The sequence below is a fragment of the Amblyraja radiata genome, chromosome 4 (genome assembly GCF_010909765.2).
Source record: "Amblyraja radiata isolate CabotCenter1 chromosome 4, sAmbRad1.1.pri, whole genome shotgun sequence".
Classification (NCBI taxonomy): domain Eukaryota; kingdom Metazoa; phylum Chordata; class Chondrichthyes; order Rajiformes; family Rajidae; genus Amblyraja; species Amblyraja radiata.
This window is the reverse complement of record NC_045959.1, coordinates 66,025,516-66,052,230: the sequence shown is the minus strand read 5'-3', so window position 1 is coordinate 66,052,230 and position 26,715 is coordinate 66,025,516. Positions and strand designations below refer to the sequence as shown.

The following is a 26,715-nucleotide window of genomic DNA, read 5'->3' as shown; positions in this document are numbered from 1 at the left end:
ACGCTGACACTAACTCACACCGATTCACACTTACTCATATCACTGAATCGACTCAGGGAGCTAAGATTTCTTTAAAAAAAGTCATGTTTTATTCGTCTGGTTTCTCGATTCACACCCAAAAGTACCACTGGCCTTCAAGGTGCACGGTAGTGTATGTAAATGTATGTAAATATAATTGTTACAGTTGGTGTAAATATCTATGGAACCAATTTGGATTATTATTTTGTTAAATCAACCGAAAGTTCCAATCACATGGGGTTTTATTTTATATTCAGGGAAGTCCAAAAGCGGAGAAGGAAAATTAAAAATGAACCCCACCTTCCCGTCTCCCCCGCCCAGTGATGTGATGGACGTGGGGGTCTGGACCAATCGCTGACGTCCCGCCCCCCCCCCCCGCGACATCGTGTCCATTATTTTACTTTTTGGCGATGCGTCCGTTAGGTGAGTTGGCTTTTAGACATCCCGCCTTTTCGGTTATTTGGCTTTTCGGCAATCCGCCCTTTCGGTGAGTTGGCTTTTCAGCGTCGTTTCCGTTCGGTTAGTTGGCTTTTAGGTGTCTCGCTCTTTCAGTTATTTGGCTTTTCGGCGTTGTTTCCGTTTGGTTATTTTGCTTCGCTTCGGCATCTCGTCCTTTGACACCACGTCCACACACGTGTGCAAACATCTAATTATGCGGCTGTTATGTTCTTGCCGTGTTCTCTTTTCAATTTAGATAACCTTCTGGGTTTTCCCCAACTCAAACCTCTTCTGAAAGCAAGTTCCTTCTTCTGTGTCCCAGAGAGTGCAATCAGTTGCTTAGGTATGTAGGCAGATATGTGCCCAGGCAAAAAGAAAGCCGCTTTCATTTTTGTTTCATCTTGCAGGTTCACAGTTCCTTCGTGTTATCCTTCCAAAGACAAGAAAGTTAGAGCCAAATACTGTTATTTTACTGCTTAATAATCATATTTGGCAGTTAAAGTTTAAATGAGAAGTTGCAATTATGCTATGTTTAATAGTTTTCATACATTACTTTATATCTAAAACATTGCAGGCTTTTAACTTGATTCTCCTAATCTTTCCCCTCACCTAATACTTTTAAATTGACCACTCCCTCAACCAGAGGAAGTGGAATGGTCACACACTTGTAGCTTCTGCTCATTTTCCGTGAGTTCAATGAAATAGTCCAAGGAACCTTAATCATAACTGAAATTTGTAACCTCCATTACCTTTTGGATATTTTCTGCTCTTCAGCCTCTGTTTCCTTTCTATAATCAGACAACCAAAACATTCTAACCATCGCTAATATTGTTGCTTAAACACACTTATCATTATCTGATCACTATGTGATCACTTGCAAAATGAAAAATGCCATTATGATAATCTTATGCTGGAAAGGGCCTCCAAAGGGAATAAATAACTTGCACACAGAGTTCCACATCCCATTGCAGTTGGTCAAAGAATTGGTACAGTCAATCCCTGTTTGGCCTACAGAATACACCACTTTACTAGATATACACTTCCTAGCTCTGGAAGGCTTTTTGTTAAAGTAATCTATTTTTCAGATTTGTGTCTGCTCTTTGTTCTTTAACTTTGTATTACCGGAATCTTTTAATATTCTTAACTGCTGAAAAATACATCTACTACATGTCTTGTTTTTATTGCCCTTCCTCTCCAGACTTGTACGTCTTCCCATCTTCACACTGTGCTCTCTCTTCCCTTCCTCTGTCTCTTCTATTGCAGGATCCTTGTTTGTCCCCATCACACCTGTGGGAAGCTGCTTCATCCCTAATGTTTGTCAGCTATTCCCACTAGGCTAGCAGTTTTAACAGGTCATTTTTAGATGTTTTCTTTTTCTAACATTTAAAACATGGCACATATGCAGTTAATGCCTGCCTCTTGCTTTCTAATTTTAAAACACGTTTAATGTTGCAATGAATTATTGAAGAGTTGTAGAAATAAGGCCAATTATTTGCGACTAGAGGTGGTAAGATTGTCTAATTTTACTTTTGAACCCCAGTATTTATATTTTGCACTGAATAAATTGCCTGTTGAAAGCTGATAATGTGGAATTAATTCTCACCCAGATAGATTCATTTCAAGGGAAACTGGTTCAATTCTAATCAGATAACACTAATTCTCAACTGCCTAAAATAATTTGCTTTCATGTTTACAGTGGTGCCACAGAGAATGATGCACCTCCATCTAGTGAGAAGCATTCCCCAGCTTCCTGTTACCCTTGCAACTGGATCAACTCTAATTCTATGCACAGTGGAACTAAATCACCGCTTAGAAGCCCCACAATGGACTCGCATTCAAATCGTTCATCGTGGCCAAACCAACATTATGGGGATATTGATGGCCAAGAGACTGGTAATTTTGGATCTCAACAGCGAAGTTATTACAGCTATCCTCGTCACAAAATGTCAAGTACAGAACCCATACCGTTTCAGTATGGGAGCATTGAGTGTGCTGGGAGATGTGAGGGACTTCATATTACTACATTCCCTGAGCAGCAACAATTGAAGGATGAAGTTGTACACATTACTTCTTCTGAATGCCCAAGATCCACCGCTTATTTCTCAGAGGACAATGAAGAAAATTGTTTAGAAGATAACACACAGCAAAGTCAACCATGCATCACCTCTTCACCTTGTGCACTAAAATTCAATGATGAGGAATTTGTTGATCTAGAAGCTTTGTTTTTGCCGTCGCCTATTGATGGGGCTGAGGATGAGCCTCAAGTTTGTTCAACAGAACTACCCAATAATTTTGCTAACAAAAATACACAGGACATATTTTCTACTCCTCATCCTTTATTGTCCTCTCCTCCGCACCTGCAACTAGTACAACGTTCATGTGGTGATGGGTCACCTTGGCAACCACCAACTGATCTTTGTGGACTTTCTATTGAAGAGGTGTCAAAGTGCCTACAATTTATAGGTCTACCTGAGGAGGTTGTGTTACTGTTTGTGGTGGAAAAAATCGATGGAAATTTACTTGTACAGCTTACTGAAGAGATCCTGTCTGAAGATTTTAAATTAAGCAAACTCCAAATCAAGAAACTCTTGCAGTTCATCAGTGGCTGGAGACCTAAGATGTAATGCAATGACTCGGATAACATGGGTGCAAAGTATCTGACCTCAGCAACTATTGTTTTGCACTAATTAACCATGATTATGTGCTGTATTAAATCAGTTCAGTAAATGGTTTGCTTAGTAACTTTATATCCTGATAGAAATGGCGTCCTAGCAAGAGAGGAGATATTGTGCATTACTTTGCTATCATCAATTGCTTGAATTTCAAGAAAATAAAAATGGGTTATCCAATATGTTGTAAATGTAGTCAAGCTGCAAGTGATTTGCAGATCAAGACGATTTTGTGCATTTTTGATCAAAAGGTCCACTCAATTTGTCTCAGATTGTTGGCGTACAGACTTATGGTCTAACACTACTGTTGTGGGCCAATGCTGCTGCTTAGCCACCCTGTTCACATTATATTCTCATGGTAATTAATGTATAAATTGATGGTGACACTTCTTTTTACTACTGGACATATGTTTCTTTGGGAGATGTACAAACGCAGATTAATTGGAATATTGAGGTTTTTGTGTTGATTATGGAATGAGTAAACTGAACAAATTGACGTTACATTAGATAGGACCAGTTAATACAATAAACCCATTTGGATCTTTTAATGTTCTAGTCATGAGGTTTATTGCTTTCATCTGAATTTCTTCATTCTCCGAGTAAGCTTTTTTTTCTATTTCATAATATGTGTAGAAATCTCCTGATGTTAGATTGATAAGCAGACTTGCTAAAAAACTTTGAGATGTTTTATCACCACTTTGAGATGTAGTTTGTACATTAACTGATTCCTTATTAAATTTTACAGTTTAAAACTACGTCCAAAGTAGCTGAGAAATAGTATCGTTGAAGTGGGATAGGAGCTGTAAAAAGTCGATCGATTGTTGCTTTACAAAGTGTAGGTCAAGACCCCGAGGTGTCATGTTGATTTTGATAAAGACATTCTAGCTGCTTCTACCAATCACCAACCTGGTAGTGTTAATTTTTGGGCTCTTTTGAAAATAATGCAATAGAATAATAACTGACAAAGAAAGTGTCTTTCAATACCTCAGGGCATCCCAAAACACTTTAGTCAGTTACCTGGTTTTGAACTATCTTGCCTGAGGTAATTAATGGAGAGAATGTAACAACCATTTATGTACAGCAGGATTCTAGAAATTGCAGTGAAAAACAAAATAAATGTTTTTTTGATGTTCGTTGAGGGTTAACTGCGATGACACTGGATAATTCTTGCATACTAAGTCAGATTAGTGCCATGGGATTCTTTATATCCAGCTGAGGCAGCAGATGAGCCATTTCATCCTATTTGAAAATGGCACCTGAGAACACACAACTTTTCTATTGTGCTGGCATTTCAGGCTCAATATTCGTGCTCAAATCTCTAGAGTGAGACCAAAATCCAGTCATCCACTTAGAAATGAAAGTTATAGTAGGTTAGCTCAATTGTGTGCTACAGACAAGATGGATACTTGGAGAGCTGAATTCCATCCATTTGTAATCAATGGCTGAAAATGTGTGGCAATACTCCTTAAGTATTTTTCCAGATGTCAGACCTTGCATTTAGGTTTTACTCTTTTTTCTCCGTAACAGTGACTGCCCTTCCAAATAATTTTGTTTGTATATTTTTGAGAGATGTAGTAAGGCACTAAATAAATCCAGATAACTGTAAAATTATGTGTACTCATGTTAAGATGACATTTTCTGTTGGTTATAACTGATCTTAAAACGTTTGAGCTAAAAAACAGCAAATCTCTCAAATGTCAGTTTTTACAAATGTATATAGCAATGCTGGGTTTAAGTAATTTTGATAGACATTAAAAAATTGGTACATTTTTAACCTCTTCATTTTGCCAAACTTAACGGATTGCATTGAATTTGAATCCTCACTTCCAATTCTCGGCTGGAATACTGAGCAACCCTGTGGAGGTTGGTGGGGGTGTCACAGACAAGCACACCATAAAAAGACACAAATTGCTGGAGTAACTCAGCGGGTCAGGCAGCATTTCTGGGAGACATGAATGTGACATTTCAGGTTGAAAACCTTCAGACTGATGAAGGGACCCAAACAGAAAACGTTGTGGCGGCACCTGGTGGTGAGTTACGCGTAGTACGAACCCTCGGCTCTGGAGGGAGGAGTCAAGTGTCACGGTGACTGGAGGTGCAGGTCACTGGGCTTCCAGGGCGGTATATAAGGTCGGGCAACGCCCGTGCCCCATGGTAGGAGTTAGGAGCTGTATGGAGGAAGAATAAATGACAATTGCTTGCACAAACCTTGTGTCTGTTATTCCTGGCTGGACATCAGCGTGTCCCCGCCAGAACGTTGTCCATCATATCTTCTAGAGATGCTGTCTGGTCTGCTGAGTTACTACAGTACTTTGTGTCTTTTTTTTGTAAACCAGCATCTGCAGTTCCTTGTCCACGAGTCTACAAGCACCACACCATCTTGGTGTTTTGGATTGGGTATTAAGTATGGCTTTGCCACCAAAATATTTATCCTACCAATAAGAAACAGCTACTGAGTACATCAATTAATCTTTTTTTGCCAATTCACCCCTTCACTACATCTTGAATCTGTGGAGGGGCCATTATTGTGAATTAAATAACCATATAACAATTACAGCACGGAAACAGGCCATCTCGGCCCTACAAGTCCGCGCCGAACAATTTTTTCCCTTAGTCCCACCTGCCTGCACTCATACCATAACCCTCCATTCCCTTCTCATCCATATGCCTATCCAATTTATTCTTAAATGATACCAACGAACCTGCCGCCACCACTTCCACTGGAAGCTCATTCCACACCGCTACCACTCTCTGAGTAAAGAAGTTCCTCCTCATGTTACCCCTAAACTTCTGTCCCTTAATTCTGAAGTCATGTCCTCTTGTTTGAATCTTCCCTATTCTCAAAGGGAAAAGCTTGATCACATCAACTCTGTCTATCCCTCTCATCATTTTAAAGACCTCTATCAAGTCCCCCCTTAACCTTCTGCGCTCCAGAGAATAAAGACCTAACTTATTCAACCTATCTCTGTAACTTAGTTGTTGAAACCCAGGCAACATTCTAGTAAATCTCCTCTGTACTCTCTATTTTGTTGACATCCTTCCTATAATTGGGCGACCAATGTGCCTAGTCTATTACACAATACTGGACCGTGCCATACCATGTGTTTAACAGACTTTATTCAGCACGGAAGAATCGTGAGATCCTTGAATATTTCTGAGGCTAAGAGACATTAATGATCTATTAGAATAAAGTAAAAAAATTATTATTTGAAATAGAAACTGAAATTTAAAATTTAAAAAGTTTTAAAAGTCTAAATTAACAGTCTCGAATATGTGAAATAATGTATGGAGTGACATGTTGTGGGAAATGTTTGGCTTCTGTGCTTTAATGGATTTCAGTCTACTGGGCCATAATGTTTAATTCATTGTGATCCATGGGGTTGTCTTCTGGGAAAAGCCTGTGGTGTAGCTCATCTGTTGCATGGCAGCATAGAGTGTCTCTATGTACCTAAGATGCTGCTACAAGCAAGATTTTCATTGTATCTATACCTCACTTTCATTCCGCATATAACAATAAACCCAACTTGACCTGACTAGCAAGTGACCTGCTGCAGTGACAAAGATGTAGTTGACATCAATGAGACTCTGACTTGATGGCTGTCAAACTTGCTATTCAAATTGAGTGTTCACGCTCACCTGAGAACTGTCAAAAATTATTGTTAATAAGGTTTATTTTTTAAATGTTTTAAAACAAATACAACTATCATATGTCACTCCACAGAAACAGGCACTTCAGCCCATCGGGTCCACATTGATCATCAACTATCCATTTATACTAATCCTACATTAATATCAATTTGATTGTCCCCACGTCCTCTTCTACCTCCAGATTCTACTGCTGCCTCCACTTTGGGGCGATTCAATATCCAATTAACTTATGTACTAGCATGTCTTTAAGATGCGGGTGGAAACCAGAGCACTCTGAGTATACCCACATAGTGACACAGTGAACGTGCAAACATCATACAGACAGGGCCCTGAGGTCAGGATTAAATCTGGATCTCAGGCACTGAGAGTTACCTTCAACAGCTGATTTCTTGCTTTGATTTGAATAGACTTGCTGTTCTTCTACAATGAAATTTGCAGGGCAGGCATCCCAGCATGAGAAACTTGTAGAAGTGCACACTGCGCTATTGTATTTCATGACTGGCAGCAGAGACAGCTCATGACCACTGGACCATAGTATCTGGACCAGCCAGTTGTGAGTGTTTCCATCAACAGATTTTGCGTAGCTCTCAGAGGAAATTTTTGGTATTATTATAAATATCTAAGCCTGCCATTTTCACCCATTCCTTCTATTCAGAAGGGAGGGAGGGGACGGCATTACGCAGGATTAATCAATCTAAAATATAAAATCAGCACATTTTTGCCAAATTTAAGCTCACATGGTGAACTGGAATTCAATGTTGAATGCAGTTGGCTGCCTAGCGGGGACCCACCAATATGAAATTCTAAAAGTTGCTGTTATGTGAAGGGTTATTGGTGCATTCTCACAGATTCTACAATGTCTTCCTCATCTTGAGTATACTCTAGTATTATTTTAATAATACAATATTCCATGAGTTCACAAATGTTCCTCAGTGTGCAGCTGGTAGACCTGCTGCCTCACAGCATCAGAGACCTGGCTTCAATCCTGACCTCTGGTCATGTCTGTGGAGTTTGCTCATTTCCCCTGTGACTGGGTGGGTTTCAACCAGGTGCTCTGGTGTCCTCCCACATCCTAAAGATGTGCAGGATTGTAGTTTAACAGCCTCTAAAATTGCCTTTAATGTGTAGGGAATGGACGTTAAAATTGAATAACATAGAACTAGAGGGAACTGGTGGTTGATGGTCATTTAACCTACATTTACACGCATCTATGGGACGTTGGGATGTCGGTTTGCGGGAACGGCTCCAGTACATCAAGCGAGCGGGCCAATTGCACTTTGGATTTTGCATAATGGTGCCAATAATGTCAGCGTCCGCATGTGCAACACATGCAAACTGTGCAGTTGAATCTGTGACAAATAAAGCACGATTGACTATTCATGTGGAAGGAAAATGGAAACCCACAATGTCACTTGGAGAATGTGCAAACTACACAGACAACACCAGAGGTCAGAATCAAACCCAGGTCACCGGTGCTGCGAGGCAACAACTCTACCAGCTGCACCACTGTCTGATAGAGGTGTACAAAATATTGTGAAGCATAAATAGAGTAGGTTTAAGAAACCATTCCCTATGGCAGAGGTGACCAAGACTAGAGGGCAATGATTTAAGATGAATTAATAAGAAATTTTAAGGAGATCTAAGGATTTGTTTTCCACCCAGAGAGTGGCTGGAATCTGGAACACAATGCCTAGAAGGTGCTGAAGGCAGTTACTCTCACATCCCTCAAAACTAAAATAAATATGCATCAAGGGGGCCAGCACCAATAGATGTGCTTGTCGGAAGCTAATTGTCCTAGTACCAGGACATCACTGCAGATATTATTTGGCAATCACCCAGATCCAACCATTTGGCCTGATTCTTCAACGACCTTCCTTATGTAATAAGATCAGCAATGAAGATAATTGCTAATAGTTTACACCGCTGTATTGGACAAAATGATGCTGGAAAGATAGAATAGAATAGTTTCTTTATTGTCATTGTAACATGAACCTTGTACAACGAAATTAAAAAATGTCAGCCAGTCAGTGCACCATTCAAACATTTCTAAAAGCTAACGATACATACAAGGTAAAATATTAAAAAAAGATAAACAACTAAAATAAATATCATGAAAATAGCACGCATAAACACCCAACCCTACATCCTTCTGTCGATTTCACAGTGTACCACAGTCCCTTAGTATGTATCGCCCCTGCGTTCCTTGGCGGCTACATTTAGTGCCTTTATAGCAGTGGGGTAAAAACTGTTTTTAAGTCTGTTTGTCCTTGTCCTTGTAGATCTGTACCGTCTGCCTGACGGCAACAGTTCAAACAGGGAGTGTCCGGGGTGGGAAATGTCCTTTATAATACTCTGGGATTTTTTGATGCAGCGGGAACTGTGTAAGTCCTCCAAGGTAAGGAGAGGGCAGCCGACAATCCTCTGGGCGTTGTCAATGGCCCTCTGGAGCGCTTTCCTCTGAGCCGCTGTGCAGCTGGTGTACCACACGCATACACAGTATGTTAGGATGCTCTCAATGGAGCACCGATAAAAGGACAGCAGCAGTCTGAGTGATGTTATTCTTCCTGAGCACCCTCAGGAAGTGCAGTCTCTGCTGGACCTTTTTCAGCAGCGCAGAGGTGTTCACGCTCCACGTCAGGTCCTCCTCAATATGGATTCCCAGGAAGCGGAAATCCGCCACCCTCTCCACACAGTCCCCTCTGATAGTTAATGGTACCATGTCCGTTTTATTCTTCCTGAAGTCTATTATTATTTCCTTTGTCTTTAAGGTGTTGAGGAGCAGGTTATTCTCTCCACACCACACTGTCAGCTGCTCCGCCTCATCCCGGTAGGCGTACTCGTCCCCCCCAGAGATGAGCCCCACCACCGTAGTGTCATCCGCAAATTTGACAATGGTGTTACTGTGGTGGGCGGGGGTGCAGTCATGTGTGTAGATGGTGTAGAGCAGGGGGCTCAGCACGCAGCCCTGTGGAGAGCCGGTACTGAGGCTGAGGGCCGTGGATTGTGATGGCCCACTCTGACTCTCTGGCTGCGACCTAACAGGAAGCTATTTATCCACATGCAGGTGGAGTGTGGAAGTCCCAAGTCCCCCAGTTTGTCCACCAGTTTGTGGGGAAGGATGGTATTAAAAGCAGAGCTGTAGTCCACAAAGAGCATCCGCACGTAGCTCCCCCGCTGCTCCAGGTGGGACAGTGCAGCATGGAGAGCTGTGGCTACAGCGTCCTCTGTAGATCTATTCGCTCTGTACGTAAACTGGTGGGGGTCAAAGCTTCGGGGCAGGAGTGATGTGATATGACCCCGTACCAGTTTTTCAAAGCACTTCATCACCACTGGTGTGAGTGCGACTGGCCGGTAGTCGTTGAGGCTGGATATGTGGGTTTGTTTGGGCAAGGGGACTATGGTGGAGGACTTCAGACAGGGTGGAACAGTGGACTGGGCCAGAGACTGGTTGAAAATCCTCGTAGACTCCAGCCAGCTGGTCTGCGCAGTCCTTCAGCACGCGTCCAGAGACGCCGTCGGGTCCAGTAGCCTTCCTTGGATTGATGGCCCGCAGGGTGTGCCTCACCTCATGCTCCTCTATCTTGAGGGTTAGGCTGCTGTGGACCATGTGGTGTGATGTGGCTGTCTCTGGTGGCTCCACTTCAAAGCGAGCAAAGAAGAGGTTCAGCTCCTCTGCCAACGAGGCGTCACCTTCAGCAGCTCCAAGGTTGGTCTTGTAGTTGGTGAGATACTGGATCCCCTGCCACACCTGCCTGCTGTTGTTACTGTCCAGGTGGTCCTCTATCTTCCTCCTGTAGTCTGATTTGGCCTCTGATGCCTCTCTTCAGGTTAGCTCGGGCCGTGCTGTATAAAGCCCTCTCGCCAGACCTAAAAGCGGTGTTCCTCTCTTTTAACAGCCGCTGGACCTCCCGGGTCATCCAGGGCTTCTGGTTGGGGTAGACCCGGATGCGTTTGTCCACTGTGACCGTGTCCATGCAGTTTTTAATGTAACACAGTACACTGTCTGTGAACACCTCCAGGTCCCGGTGTTCAAACACATCCCAGTTGGTCCTGTCGAAGCAGTCCTGCAGCTGCTGAGAGGCACCATCAGGCCAGGTTGTGATGGTAGGAGCGGTTTTCCTGAGGGGGGCATATGCAGGAATTAAAAGCAGGGACATATGGTCCGACTGAACCAGGTGTGGTAGTGGTCTAGCCCTGTAGCCCAGCTTGATGTTGGAGTAGACCTTGTCCAGTGTGTTAGCTCCTCTTGTAGCACATTTAACATGCTGGTAGAATTTGGGGAGCATTGCCTTCAAGTCCGTGTGATTAAAGTCCCCTGCTATGATGTGAACACCGTCAGGATATGTGCTCTGTTGACTGCTAGTGCTACCATACAAATGTCCGATAGCCGAGTTAGCATTAGCATCCGGTGGTATGTACACAGCAGTTATCATGACAACAGTAAACTCTCTAGGGAGATAAATGGGCCTGCATTTAACAGTCGCATACTCCATGTTCGGGGAGCAGTGACTGTCCACATAGCGACTTGTGTACTGTTGCAGTGTAATCTACTATTCCTACACTCTAGTACTGAAGTATGATTGTGCCTATGTATAGTAAGATTTTTACTGAACTGTATACAATAAAGGAATTTCACTGTACTTGGTGCATGTGACAATAAAGTACCATTAACCATTATTTAAGAAACATGGATAAGCACCTGAATTACCAAGGTATAGCAGACTACAGGTGGGATGGGATTAATATAGGATTTGTTGGTCAGCATGAACGGTGGGCTGAAGGGCCTACTTCTGAGTTATATGTCTCCATGACTGAATATATTGACTAAGGAATTTGAGCATGCAGCATTAAATAAATATTTCATCTTCAAGTTAAGAATCTGTGTAAGGGCTACAACAAAATCGATATAACAATTGATATAAACTTGTTGCATCTGTAAAATAAACAATTTTGATGGAAGATCATATACTCAGAACATTAACTATTTCTCCTTGGTAACGATTCTGCCTAACATCTCGTTTGATGGAAGATACCCAGAACATGTGAATTAGCTAAAGGCCACTTGGTCCTTCAAGTCTGCTTTTCCATTTTGTAAGAGCATGACCACTCAGATTGTATCTTAAAGTCTACATTTTTAGCTAGCCATGTTCTTCCTCTTGTTTATTAAATATCTACCTACCTTTGCTTTAAAAATATTCAGACTGCTTCCACTGATGTTTCAGGAAGAAAATTCCAAAAATTCGCGATCATCATAAAGAAAACAGTTTTGTTTCTTCATAGATTAATTTTACTTTTGCACATTTAAAATGATTCAATCATTGGCAATGTCCATGGTGCAAGCTTTCAAGTATAGCATTTGTTCTGTGAGAATAATCTTCAAATAAACACAGACATTTCTCTCTGGTCACTGGAGCTACAGATGTGGAAGAGGATTTGCTGCCAGTTGTGCTCGGCTCTGGTATCCAGTACTCTCAGGTGTAACCAAAGATGGATCATTTCTCCAGCATGTTTTAAAATGTAGTTTCTTTAGCCAAAGAAAATTGTCCTTTTGCCAATGTCCAGATATAAAACTAATAAGTTTTAGAATGATACATAGAACTTGGGAAATACTCAGCAATTAAGTAACCACAGGAAATGCTTGTCTGAGCAAGGAGATTCTTATAACATAGAACAGTACAGCACAGCAACAGGCCCTTCGGTCCACAATGACTGTGCCGAACATGATGGCAAATTAAACAAATCCCTTCTGCCTGCAGATGATCCATATCCTTCCAATCCCTGCATATTCTTAAAGCCTCAAATGCCACTGTTTAAACGCTCCAGGTCAATATCTGTTTACCGATTCCTTAGTAAAGTAATATAACATTCAAACTGTCTTTTTTTCCACAGATACTGACTGCCTGTTGGGAACTTCGAGCACTTTCTGTAATATTTACGATTTCGAGAGGTGCATTTTGCTTTTGAATGATAACATTTTAGTTCAAAATATTGAGCTATTAGGTTTTGGTTAGTTTTTGTTTTACTGTTGATCATCTGTCAAAACACTTGAGATTAGATTTGATGGTTAAGCTACTCTGCCTTCTGCCTTTCTAAATTGCAAATATTTGAAAATGAAAATCGGGTGTACTGGTTACTCCAAGGAGATCCTGCAATTCTACATGGAAAAATACAAAAATATATAGTGCTATAACAATCCAAACATTATTAATTCTTCAAATAATCCTTCCAATCATACAAAAGGCAAGGTAGTTTGTGAGCAGCATTCTTGTGTTTATTGGATTGCTTTGTTGATTGGTTCTTGTGAGAAAAGTGAGCCTAAATATGTTTTGTACTGTTAATTGTTCATGAAACAGTTGCCAAAAACTATTGGGACACATTTCTAAAAATGTAGCACATTAATTAACTTTTAATAATCTTTATTCAAGCCATCTTCTATATAAATGGTTTGGTGCTGTTTCTGCATTGGGTAAATTAAACTGCTTGTATATGAAACACACCTAGTTGTTAGTTTTAGTTTTTTTTCTTTTTTCGTATGGCTGTATAGTAATTCGCATATCACTGTACCTTAATTGGTACATGTGACAATAAAAGACCTTTGAAACCTTTGAATGTACGGGTCAAATCACCTATTTACTGCCTGTGAGCAATGAACATCCCCAGTTTTTCTTGGTACGCAATATCAAGAAAGGAATATGATTGATAATTCGGCATATAATTGCATACTAAATGTTACAATGTCTGTTTCTAGGAGCCAAGAGTGTTTTTGAAACTTTCCTTTTGGTGTGAATGTGAGTTTAGAAATGTTGGGAGGAGTGAGGCAGAAATGTAACACTCCATTCCATTTCACTCAACGTCTATTGTGGTTAGGGTTGCCATCTTGCTGAAACAAAAGTTGTATTCACTTTCGGTTAACATATAGCATTTTTATCTAGAGGTCTATATAATAAAGCTAAAGAAAGCTTATATTGCTATAGGTTTATTCATCTCTCGTTTGTTGGCTTTTTTTGGAGATTTATTTTCTACATGCTCTAGTTTTTTTTCCTCATTGTTGAAATTGTAAATATTTTTATCGGGAACTTCCCCATTCCTGAATAGTGGAACAGACTGGACGTGATCCGACTGGCATACAAAGGTTCTGGAAGTCACTAGAAAGCATGACAGTGATTTCTCCCACAAGTCTAACATCATTTATGTAATTTGTGATCAGCAGTGCCCCAGCACTGATCTGCGTGGAACTCCATTATCCATTATCTTCCACTGCATATAACTGCCCTTTCATTCTCACACTCTGATCAAGCACATTGCTTCATATAATAAAAGTAATTTGAAGTATCTTGATATGGGCTTTTGAAAAGCTAGATAATATACATTTACTATATTACAATTGTCTGCTCTCTTCCCTCTTTTTAAAAATACTTATTAGATTCACAGATAATCATTAATATGTTTCATGTCTAATTGTTATTTTTTTCTACCACTTGTATTAATCTGAATGACTGTCATTCCAAGGATATGTTCTTTCCACCTTCTTAAAAAAGAGCTATTGTATGAGTGGTCTGCCAGTTCCCATGGTACAGCTTCCAATGGAATTCCTAAATAAGATTAGCATTTTGCTATATTTACTCTGGATTGTTTTAAATAACGTGCCTGGAATCCATTTGATACTGTGGTTTAATCCTTTGATGTAGGAAAGTGCAGATGCTGGTTTAAATCGAAGATAGACACAAAATGCTGGAGTAACTCAGCGGGACAGGCAACATTTCTGGACCGAATGAAAGATTGATGATTCGGGTCGAGACCCTTCTTCAGAAGTCAAAACGTCACCAATTCCTTCTGTCCAGAGATGCTGCCTGTCTCGTTTAATCCTTTGGGTTTGATTATCTTTATTTCATGTAAATGCACTTATTTCATTACCCATCTCACCATTCCATCTTATGTGCTTTCTCCCTCGCAAATACTAAAGCAAAATAATTATATCCTGATTTCTGCCATTTCCCAATCATGATCTGTAGTAATATTTGTACCCATCTGTCTTTTGTTGATGCATCTGCAAAATATTTTATACCTTGCCCTCGATTGCACCCTTATCAACATTTATTTTGCTACCTTGCTTATTGTATCACATTTTCTTCTGCATTCCGAATACTCGGTGTCCGAGCGCAACGTGAGGAGGGCTCTGATGAGGAAAGCTCTAGGCCCTGATGGTATATCTGGGTGAGTACTAAATTCTTGTGCTAATCAGCTAGCTCCAGTGTTCACCACAATATTCAACCTCTCCCTCTCCCTCCCTCACCCTGAACACAGGATCCCCCCAGGGTTGCATCCTCAGCCCCCTACTGTACTCCCTGTACATGACTGTGGCCAGGTTCAGCTCTAACTCCATCATTAAGTTTGCTGATGACACACTGGTGGTGGACCTGATCTCCGATAACGATAAGAAGGCCTACCTGGAGGAGGCGGCTGACCTGACACTCTGGTGTCAGAATAACAGCCTCCTCTTGAATGTCACAAAAACTAAGGAGCTGATTGTGGACTTTAGAAGGGCACAACAACCGAGGACGTACACGCCACTGGGGATTAATGGGACTACTGTGGATAGGGTGAACAGCTTTAAATACCTGGGAGTCCTCATCATAGAGGATCTGACATGGACAACACACTGCCGTACTGGTGAGAAAGGTAAGGTAGCGCCTAAGTTACCACCTCAGGCAGCTGAGGAAATTCAGAGTCTCTCTGAGGATTCTTCAATCCTCCACTCTGGTGCTGTAGAAAGTATCCTGACCAGAAACATCTTTATCTGGTTTGGCAACAGCTCTGCCCAGGACAGGAAGGCTCTGCAGAAAGCAGTGCGTTTGGCCAAATGCACCATGGGAACTACACTCCCCCCCCCCCCCTCTCCCTCTCCCTGCAGGACCTATACACCAGGAGGTGCAGATCCAGAGCCAGCAAGATCATGAAGGACCCCTACCACCCCAGCAACGGACTGTTCCAGCTGCTACGGTCAGGCAAGCGCCTCCGCTGTCACGCTGCAAAAACAGGATGAGACGGAGTTTCTTTCACAGGCGATCAGGACTGTAAACTCTGATCTCACTAGGGCGTAAATACTGTTGTGTCTTTCTTTAATTTAAATATTGGTTCTGTTCTGTTTTGCACAATCCCGCAAGCATTGCCACTTTCATTTCACTGTACATCTTGCACGTGCATGTGACAAATAAAGTTGACTTGACTGTTTAGAATGTGTAAGAAAGAACTGCAGATGCTGGTTTAAACCGAAGATAGACACAAAAAACTGGAGTAACTCAGCGGGACAAGCAGCATCTCTGGAGAGAAGGGAATGGGTGACGTTTCGGGTCCTGACCCTTCTTCAGACTAAATATACTGTATTTCATTGTTGTTCGGTTTCTATTAATATATTGATGTTTACATCATCCTTCATCTCCATTATCATCTTTTAGTGTGTCATTTGCTGTCGTAATGTCCTCTTGTTTTTACTTATGTAATCTGGTTTGTTCTCCATTATTAGGTCCAATACAAATTCTTCCTCTTTTTGCAATATTGGGTTAAGTAGGAGTGACGCACTCATAGTGGAACTTCCATACTGAAATGCCAGAGTTTAGTTTTACATAGGTTTTTGCTTGTTTAAGACTGGTACTGCAGGTCTGAAGAAAGGTCTCGACCTGAAACGTCACCTACTCCTTTTATCCAGAGATGCTGTTTGATCCGTTGAGTTCCTCCAGGTTGTCTATCTCCAGGTCCTGTAGTTTCTTATGAATCCCCATTTATGTTAATTCCATAAAATCTCAGATGATCCCATTTAAGGAAAGACCCCAGTTAGGTCAATTTTTGTGAAATAATTTGAAATTATATATTTGGAATATATTGAAATTAAAATATTTGGAACTCGCCTACATCAGACAGTAGATGCAGCAGCTTGAACATGTAATGTACTGCATATCCAATACTGTGGAGTTCAATAAAGAAGTGCTGTACCTTAATTGTGTACGAGTCCGGTAATTACAAAAAGTAAATATCTAGTTTTTTAAAATCAGTAGCAGACACTAACAGGCTTTTTGAGCCACCGAAGATCTATAGGGGGGTTGCACGTAAGGTCACTGGGTCAAAGGGCTTGACGCACAGAACCGCTCAATCCATCTGGAGGACATCGCAGCTTCCGGTACATGTTGTTAATACACGAAACGCGTACTTTCCTACCTGTTAAAAACCACCAAAATGTTGAATTTTTGCGCTGTAAAGAATTGTGGAAATCGGGGTAAGCGTGAGAGACGTACCCAACTTCAGAATTCCAAAAGTGAAGCGAAATGAAGGTAAAGAGAAGCGAGAGCTGAAGGGACAACAACAGCTAAAGTGCTTGGCGAACATTGGCCGTGCAGATATCGAAATTGAAAATATTGGGAATTATCGCGTTTTCTCACTGCATTTCATCAACAGTAAGACATTACTTGTGTTTTTTCTTGATTCCTTTGGTATCTAAAAAGTCTCAGAAGTGATAAATCTAGCTGTAAATTTTACTTCAGAGGCGTTTTCTTTTTGTGTGTAAAAACCCACTTGAGAACTAGGGGCGATTTAAAAAATTTACAGCTAGATTTATCACTTCTGAAACTTTTTAGATGCCAAAGGAATCAAGAAAAAACACAAATAATGCCTTACTGTTGATGAAATGCAGTGAGCAAACGGCCAATGTTCGCCAAGCACTTTGGCTGTTGGTGTCCCTTTAGCTCTCGCTTCTATCTACCGTCATTTCTCCTCACTTTTGGAATTCTGAAGTAGGCTAAATGTCTCTCACGCTTATCCCGATTTCCATAATTATTTACATCGCACAAATTGACACTTTCGGCGGGTTTTAACGGGCCCGCTACGCTGGAAACCAATGGTCAGTGCTTACCTGCAGTTCATCGCGTGTACTCCAGTTGGCGTAGCGTAGCAACAGCACGGGTCATGGGTCGTGACCCGACTGCCGTGCAACCTCCCTATTCCTCTGCATTGAAAACCAGAACACCTTATGTCAACCCTCTCCAACTTCAGCAGCTCCACATCAAAGAATGGCGTTGTCTGGGACAACTCAGGAGCGGCCCTTTGCACCATATATCGTCCATTTTGCCCTAAACTCGTCACTACTGCGCCTTCTTCCCAGCCTTTAATTACTCCCTGTTTGCCAGTTTTGAACTTGAAAGGCTTGTTTCGGTCTTGGAAAAGAATTAAACTGCTTTCCATTCTGCAGCATTCCTGTGCGGTCACCAATGCATCTCTGTCCCTGTGTTGGAAATATCCTTCAGTCTCCTTGAGATATTGTCAACCAACACAAAATTTCTTAAAACAGTAAAAATAACAGATGTGTCTTTCTTCGAGGAGATTGAGAGGGTGGTTGCTACTCGCAGACAGTGGAGTAGCTGGGGGGGGGAAGGGGCGGAGAGAGGTTGCCGTGGTTACCCGAGTGTTTGCAGGAGTTGCCGTGGTTACCCGAGTGTTTGCAGGAGTTGCCGTGGTTACCCGAGTGTTTGCAGGAGCCGCCATGGTGCGAAGTGAGTGGGGAATTTGGAGATGAGGGGTGATGGCGGCAACGCGGAGTTAGCTAGAGAGAGAGAGAGAGCCCACACCTGTCCGTCCCGGCTCTGCTCCCCAGGCTGACCCGGGGGAGTGGAGGCCGCGCACGGCCATTAGGATAGGATAGCGGCCGCCTCTAGGCGCCGGGACACAGTCGGTGACACTCGGCCCCAGCAGCTCCTCGGTGTCGCCTGTGGGTGGCCGCCCTGGGCCGGGACATGGCGGGGAGCAGCATCTGAGGTAGCAGCACGTTGACGGGTGACCGAGGTCAGACACGACTCAAAAATCAGACATGTGTAGGAAGGAACTGCAGATGCCGGTTTACACCGAAGATCAACACAAAATGCTGGAGTAAGTCATCATCTCGGGAGAGAAGGAATGGGTGACGTTTTGCGTGGAGACCCTTCATCAGACTAAGAGTCAGAGAGGGGGGAAACTGTAGGTATGGGAAGATACAGAACTAAGCAAAGCCTATATCGGTGACTCTAGAAAGGTGGAGCCCGCAGTGGTCCATTCTCCTCCAGAAATGCTTCCTGTCCCGCTGAGTTACACCAGCTCTGTGTGTCTATCTATCGTCCACTGTTGGCCGGGGTGAGGTGATAACGAAGCAATACAAACCGTGAAATTAGCAAGAGGACCAGGGTGGGGGAGGGATGGAGAGAGAGGGAATGCAAGGGTCACGAAGTTAGTTAGAGATGGATATTGATTTCTCTAACTTCAAGTGACCCTCTCAATTCCACTCTCTCTGTCTCTCCCCTTTCATGAGTTATCGATGCAGGCTCTTTGTTCTGTACCTTCCCATATCTCCAGTGTCCCCCTCCCTGACTCCTAGTCTGATGAAGGGTCTCAACCCAAAATGTATTCTTTCTCTCCAGAGATGCTGCCTGAGCCGCTGAGTTACTCCAGCACTCTGTTTTAGGAAAAATTAGCACTGCACCAAATCTCAACCCCACCATCTCTGCACTGCCAAGCCAGTGACCTAAACATGGCACCTCATCGTCTGACTATCCCGTGAACCCTGTTGCCAACAACATAATTTAAACTGAATAAAATGAATCATGGAGTTTACAGCATATATTGAAATACAATGGAAGGTACACAAAAATGCTGGAGAAACTTAGCGGGTGCAGCAGCATCTATGGAGCGAAGGAAATAGGCAACGTTTCGGGCCGAAACCCTTCTTCAGATATATTGAAATACAATGGACCTGAAACGTTAACTGTTTCTTTATGTTTTGTGCCTCCCCTGCTGAGGTTTTACAGCACTTTTTATATGTGTATAGGCAGCTTAGCATTTGGCTTGTTCATTTTGGTTGAATGCTTATCCGATTGTTATAGCACAAGTACTCGGTGTTTTAACCGTAAGGAGTAATATGTATTAATTTTACAATGCACATATATATTTTAGTGATGACAAATTAGAAATCTCATCAGGTTCAAATGTTTTCCATGTGTCGTTTGAGATTTTTTTCTCAATTCATTATGCCATGTCGACGGCGCCCAACCCAGGGGACTATTTGCGTGCTAGCCACAGAAGCAGATTTACAAACATATATTACAATCGATCCACACTCTTAAATCTCTATTCTTATCTATACACTGTAAATGGCTCGATTGAATCATGTATTGTATTTCTGCTGACTGGATAGCATGCAACAAAACCTTTTCATGCAAACATAGAAAATAGGTGCAGGAGTAGGCCATTAGGCCCTTCGAGCCAGCACCGCCATTCAATATCATCATGGCTGTTCATCCAAAATCAGTACCCAGTTCCTGCTATCCCTTATTCTTAAACTGTGACCTCTGGTTCCGGACTCATCGGGAACATGTTTACTGCATCTAGCCTGTCCAATCCCTTAAGAATTTTATGTGTTTCCATAAGATATCCTCTCATTCTTCTAAATTCCAGTTAATACAGGCCCAGTCGACCCATTCTTTCATTATATGTCAGTCCCGCCATCCTGAAAATTAACCTGGTGAATCTACACTACTCCCTCAAAAGCATGAATGTCCTTCCCCAAATTAGGAGACCAAAACTGCACACAATACTACAGGTGTGATCACAACTGCAGTAGGACCTCCTTGTTCCTTTACTTATATCCTCTCGCTATGAAGACCAACATACCATTTGCTTTCCTCACTGCCTGCTGTACTTGCATGCTTATTTTCAATGGCTGATTCAATTCACTGTACCCCAGTACCCATGACATTAAACTAAACTGAACTGAAACATGAATGTCTACTGAAATGTCTTTTGTTTTATGTTTTGATTGTCTGAAAGATATTAGCAAAAAGATTTGGGTTGTCTTACTTATTTTGACATTTTACAGTTACTGAAAGTTTGATAAGGCAACGAGCAGAACATAATAACTGTGAGATATTTTCACTGGAAGAAATTTCATTGCACCAACAAGAAATAGAGAGAATTGAACATATTGATAAATGGTGCAGAGATCTAAAAATCGTCTACTTTCAAAATAACTTGATTCCTAAAATTGGTAAGTCCAGTCAGATTTGCTGAGTTGTGCAATAATAATCGTACCATTTTCTTATTTTTGATTGTTAGTAATGTACCAGATATAAAGATGTGAATTTCAATTATTCTGAAGTACTTAGCAAATATAAATTACCTTGAATATTATAAAATCATTAAGGATAATACTAAATCCTTAGTCCTTTGGTCACCCAGAGAGTTGTGAATTTCTGGAAGGCAGTGGAGGCCAATTCACTGGATGAATTTAAAAGAGGGTTAGATAGAGCTCTTGGGGCTAGCGGAATCAAGGGGTATGGGGAGAAGGCAGGTACAGGTTACTGATTGTGGAGCCAGCACCGCCATCTTCTTCTTCGAGTCCGTTGCAATCTCAGATGTCGTTCTGCCAGTATCTGGTGCAGGTCACAGCTGGTTGGGTCGGTTCAGCCAGGTCCTGGGGCCTGCACTGGGGGGCGTCGTCACACTCCAGTAGGTGGGACATTGTCTGTACTGCTCCACAGCTGCATGTGTCTTCTGCCTGGTAGTTCCATGCTTTCATAAGTGCTTTGCACCTCCCCTGCTCCACTCGTAATCTGTTGAGGGTCTTCCAGGTTGGCCATGGGAGGTCGTGCCCGCTGGCGAGGCATTCAGTCGGAGTGATTCTTCTCTCCATCCAGTCGTGGGCTCATGTGTCGAGCTGGTTCCATTCATCTTTCCAGATGTTGGTCCTTGCTGTTTCTTTGGTTGTCTGGAGAGGTGGGACTGTCTGCAAGAAACTGGCTCTGGATTTCAGTCGGGGTGGAGGTGCTGTGTGTCCGTGCAGGGGGTGCCTGGTATCGATCTCCTGTACTCTCCGCTCGTCTTGGGCGATGATGGATCGTCTGATATGGGGGGGGGGCAATACCAACTAGGGCGTAGAGGCACGGGACTGGCGTTGTCTTTATGCATCCCGTGATAATGCGGCAGGTGTCGTTGAGGGCTGTGTCAAACAGTTTGGTGTGGTGGGAGCGGCTCCAGCTTGAGCACGCGTATTCAGCTGTGGAGAAGCACAGGGCTAGGGCAGTTGCACGGATGGTTGGTGGATCAGCGCCCCACTTTGAGTTTACCAGTTTGCGCAGGATGTTGTTGCGAGTGTTGACCTTGGCTTTGGTGTTCTGAAGGTGGGTTTTGAAAGAGAGTGTCCTGTCGAGTGTGACTCCGAGGTACACGGGGTGGGAGTGGTTGGAGAGTTTGTGGCCATCCCATGAGACGCTCAGTTGTTTTCCTGCATCTCGATTTTTAAGATGGAAGCTGCATAGTTGGGTTTTTGATGGGTTGGGTTTCAGGTGGTTGTTATTGTAGTAGGTTGTCATCTCTTGGAGGGCGCTTTCCAGGAAAGACTCGATCTTCTGGAAGTTCTCCTGTTGGGTGGTGATGCAGAGGTCATCAGCATAGATGAAGCGGCGGCATTGTGGGGGAAGTGGTTGGTCGTTGGTGTAGATGTTGAAGAGGAGGGGGGCCAGTACGCTGCCTTGTGGTAGGCCATTCTTTTGGGCTTTCCATTTCCATGATCACAATGAATGGCGGTGCTGGCTCAAAGGGCCGAATGGTCTCCTGCAACTATTTTCTATGTTTCTATGTTAAATGAAATCCATTTAGTATTGTACTTTCAGGCATAAGATAAGCTGATTGTTCTCCGCTGTAGTAAGGATATATGAAGCTTATATAGTTGCCATTATTAGCAGACCTGGGGGAAATTTGAGAACAGCAAAATTGATCAATAAACTAAAGATAAATTAGAAGAATAAACTCTCTGGAACCATAACAAATAATGGTGAGATTCTAAAAGTATGTGAAAAAAAAGACAAGGGCTAATGTGGCTCCCTTTAGAGGCAGAATGTTTCATTATACGGAATAAGCAAACAGCAGAGAAAAAACAAAAGTTTGTCTTGATGAAAGAAGACACAAATAACCTGCCAGAAATACTAGAGAACCATAGGTCTTGAGAGAATGAGCAATTGAAGGAATTTACATTGGTAAAACAAAATGTACTCTGATGAAACTGAAAGCCAAGGACCTGATGATTTATATCCCAGAATTTTGAACATGATGGCTGTGAGATTGCTAGATTTATTGATCATCATTATTAAAAATTCTATAGATTCTGGAATGATTCCTGAAATCTGAAGAATGCCGGAAGCTATATTGATGGATGTAATAACGGAACACCAAGAAAAAAGCAATTGGTCTGAACAGAGTCAGTGTGGATTTATCAAAGAATGTCATTATTGGCCAATCTGTTGGAATTCTTTGAGGATCTGAGAAATAGAAGGAAGAAATGTAGGGATTATGCACTTTCATTTTCTGAAGGCTTTTAAGAAGGTCCCAGCAGGATATGTGAAAGTGGTCAGACCACGTGGATTGGAGAGATGGCAATGGCTCGTGTATGTGTGAGAGAGAAGTCGGGGTGGGGTGCCTAATATACTTTCATAGAGAATTGGTTAACGGAAATCAATGAATATGAATAAAGGGACTTAAGCTGTACCTAGTAGAGTGCAGAAGGGATGAGTGCTTGAGGCCTTGGATATTCATAATCTTTATCAATGACTTCACTAAGAAGTCTTTAATGAAAGAGATATTCAGAAACTTTATTTAATGATTTCATCTTTAATTGAGTAATGCCTTTATTTCATTATATTTATTAATTTGTGATGTATTGTTTGATATGCTTTCCACCAGTGAACATTCATATCCTTTTTGTTTTTATTTCATATTTCATTTTTATAAAACTGCTACAACTTTGGTACTGATGCAGTGCTGCTGCTGATTTTAATAATGAACTTTGAATTTGTGTGGACTAGCACTGATAAAATTATATACATCAAGCAATATTATGGTTAAAATGTTATTAAATGTTACAATTTAAAAACACGATTGCATTCTACAATGTTGTAATTTAAAATCTGGACATATAAGGTCATAAGGTCATGTGATAGGAGCAGAATTAGACCATTCGGCCCATCAAGTCTACTCCATTCAAACATGGTTGTTCTATCTCTTCCTTTTAACCCCATTCTAGTGCCTTTTTCCCATAACCCAATCAAGAATCTATCTATCTTTGCCTTAAAAATATCCATTGACTTGGCCTCTATGGATATTTTCTGTGGCAAAGAATTCCACAGATTCACTACTCTCTGACTAAAGGAGTCTGAAGAAGTGTCTCGACGTGAAACATCACCCGTTCCTTCTCTCCGGAGATGCTGCCTGTCCCACTGAGTTATCCTGGCTTTTTGTGTCTGTCGAAAGAAATTCCTCCTCATCTCCTTTTTAAAGAAACATCCTATAATTCTGAGGCTATGGCCTCTAGTCCTAGACTCTCCACTAGTGGAAACATCCTCACCACATCCACTCTATCCAAGCCTTTCACTAATCGGTAAGTTTCAATGAGGACCTCCTTATCCTGCTAAACTCCAGTGAGTACAGGCCCAGTGCCGTCAAATGCTCCTCACATGTTAACCCACTCATTCCTGGGACCTGGTAGACTTGCGGCTACTAAGAAAATTCAGCTACTTAACCTTGCAGCGAAATTAAAAAAAGCTTATTTGGTTCTATAGTTTGGAAGGAAGCAAAATCATAGATAAATATTAAAATAAGGGGATGTAGAAAAATCAAAAATCTATCAAAAACATAACCATGTTTATCTGGACATAATTAAAAAGTTATGTTTATATCCTATTAATATCCTAGCCCTTCAGATATTGATAGAGATCTTGCATTTTACAACAAGTAATTGGAACTTGCCGTTCTAGACACTTATACTGGACTACAAATATTTTGTGGGTTTCTGCATTGTGACCCATGCTGAGAAATGAAATGAAATGGAGTGATAGACTGTGCCAGAGGATCTGATATCAGTGGTAACATAAGATAACCTGTGTCTTCTCAAGTCCGTCAGATTAAAGACTCTATGACTCCAAACCAGAAAGTATAAATTAAAATATTTGGTTCAATGCCAAATCTTCTATAAATATGAAAATGCAATTAGATATAAGTAATTTTCCTAGCATAATTTATAGTTGGACAAAACATGACCTTTACATTTTGAGTGTTTGATCTGATGGGATGATACTGTAAAACAGAAGCCTCTGCATGTGAAGGCCAATGTAGACAACAATTTCTTGATTTATGCCGTGTTGCTTTTCAGTTCATTTTGAATCATGGTAAATCGATTTGCAGATTATCTCACCATTATTCTTAATTGTGAAGCTTTCTACTTCACAGTATCTTTCAGTTTAATTGTTCGTTGAGTTACTTGTTTCATTTTGTTTTTTAGAAAATGTTGGGAGACTGAAAAAACTGGAATACCTTAATCTGGCTTTAAATAACATTGAACGTATAGAAAATTTAGATGGTAAGTTGAATTTAAGCTTATCATGGATTGAATGGCATTAAGAAGTCTCATAAGAATGTATTTTCATTTTCCTTGCAATTCTCACTCAAATCAAGCCTGACCCACCTCCCAGCTGTACAGCATGAATCTGAATTCCACCCAGTCTCCGTTTCTTCCGTGCTCAGCACAGATGGCACTTTTGTTTTAGACTTTTTGGACATTCTTACGGAATGTAAAAATATATAATTTACTAGACCAGAAAATATTGGTGAAATGCTGCTTCAGAAAATGTGAGAAAGTGATTTCATGGTGAGAGTCATAAAATGAAGGATGGAGCTGAAGATGTTAACTTGATAACCAATGGTATATGAGAGTTGATTCCAGGTTTATGATGGTTATTATTTTCAAAGAAAAATAATATAATTGATCTGGGGATATGGGGAGAAGGCAGGAACGGGGTACTGATTGTGGATGCTCACATTGAATGGCGGTGCTGGCTCAAAGGGCTGAATGGCCTACTCCTGCACCTATTGTCTATTGTCTAAGGGATCCAACATTCACAAACATTGCATATGGTCTTACAAATGCAGGAGAAATACTGCAGAATTTGCACGGATTGAGATTGAGTCAGTTGAGAAACTTGATCTGGTTGAATATAGGTTATTGTGTAGAAACATTACTATTTGGTAGATAGGTGGGATTATTATTGCTGTTAGAATCCATCTTGCTTTTATTAAAATGTTTCTACTAGAGCTCCGGTTCGCTTACATGAGAGCAATGGAATTTTTTTCTTAGTCAGCTACTGCCAAGAAATATGTACGGACAATGGTTCATTAGGATGTAACCTAGTAAGATATTTTTGGATTTGGTCAAGAGATAATACATACTTAACATCAGGATGGATTTATCTGGTGCCATTGTGTTTCTTGAACTGAATACAGAGATACCCAACTGCTGCAAGAGCATATTCTGAGCTGAACCTGGTCTCTAATTGGAAGTAGTAGTTGCCCTAACACCATGGTATTAAATTCTCTATCTCCTTCCTGTACTACTTCTTGTTCATCTCTGGCCCACCACAGTAATGTCATCTGCAAACTTGTGTGGGTAATTTGAACAAGTTTATAAGGTAGCAAGGTACCTTCTTTCACTTCACCCTGTTCAGTTCTATGCTGCTATCTTCATTACCATTTCTTCAAAGATATATCTCGTGCTTTTTAGTTTTGTTTCGGCATCAGCCTCTGGAATAGATTTGTTCTTCGTATCTGATATTTCTCCCCGTTCTTGACAGGGTGCGAGTTTTTGAAGAAACTTGATCTAACTGTAAACTTTGTGGGTGAACTGACCAGTGTGGAGTCACTGAAAGCTAACGTACACTTGGAAGAACTTTTTCTGGTTGGAAACCCCTGCTATGCATTTGATAGCTACCGAGAGTTTGTGATTGCTGTACTCCCACAGTTGAAGGTTAGGAATTTTGTCTTTCACTAATGCTCTGATGTTTTAAATAATTATGTTTTTTTTCCATAAACACTCAGGATCTATTTA

At 41.4% G+C, this 26,715-nt stretch overlaps 2 protein-coding genes and 1 long non-coding RNA gene across 6 annotated transcripts in view; all 3 read left to right on the top strand.

The window, feature by feature from the left end:
* garem1 (GRB2 associated regulator of MAPK1 subtype 1) overlaps positions 1 to 5,613 on the top strand; it is a 103,173-nt gene extending 97,560 nt beyond the window's left edge. For both annotated transcript variants that reach the window (XM_033019672.1, XM_033019673.1), the window contains exon 6: positions 2,153 to 5,613. In XM_033019672.1, coding sequence (XP_032875563.1) covers positions 2,153 to 3,080 — 928 coding nt within the window. In that variant the 3' untranslated portion in view covers positions 3,081 to 5,613. The remainder of the gene's footprint in view (positions 1 to 2,152) is intronic.
* A 697-nt stretch (positions 5,614 to 6,310) lies between these two features.
* On the top strand, positions 6,311 to 13,740 carry LOC116972226. Its single transcript, XR_004411742.1, has 2 exons — positions 6,311 to 7,631; positions 11,502 to 13,740. It is a non-coding gene; the product is annotated as an uncharacterized LOC116972226 (long non-coding RNA).
* A 4,408-nt stretch (positions 13,741 to 18,148) lies between these two features.
* Positions 18,149 to 26,715, top strand: part of dnaaf11 (dynein axonemal assembly factor 11) — a 42,478-nt gene continuing 33,911 nt past the window's right edge. For 2 of the 3 annotated variants that reach the window (XM_033019668.1, XM_033019671.1), the window contains exons 1-4: positions 18,274 to 18,313; positions 20,665 to 20,832; positions 25,117 to 25,194; positions 26,462 to 26,634. In XM_033019668.1, the coding sequence (XP_032875559.1) occupies positions 18,304 to 18,313; positions 20,665 to 20,832; positions 25,117 to 25,194; positions 26,462 to 26,634 (429 nt within the window). In that variant the 5' untranslated portion in view covers positions 18,274 to 18,303. Of the gene's footprint in view, positions 18,238 to 18,273; positions 18,314 to 20,664; positions 20,833 to 25,116; positions 25,195 to 26,461; positions 26,635 to 26,715 lie in introns of those variants that run through there. The other variant, XM_033019670.1, reaches the window with a different exon arrangement.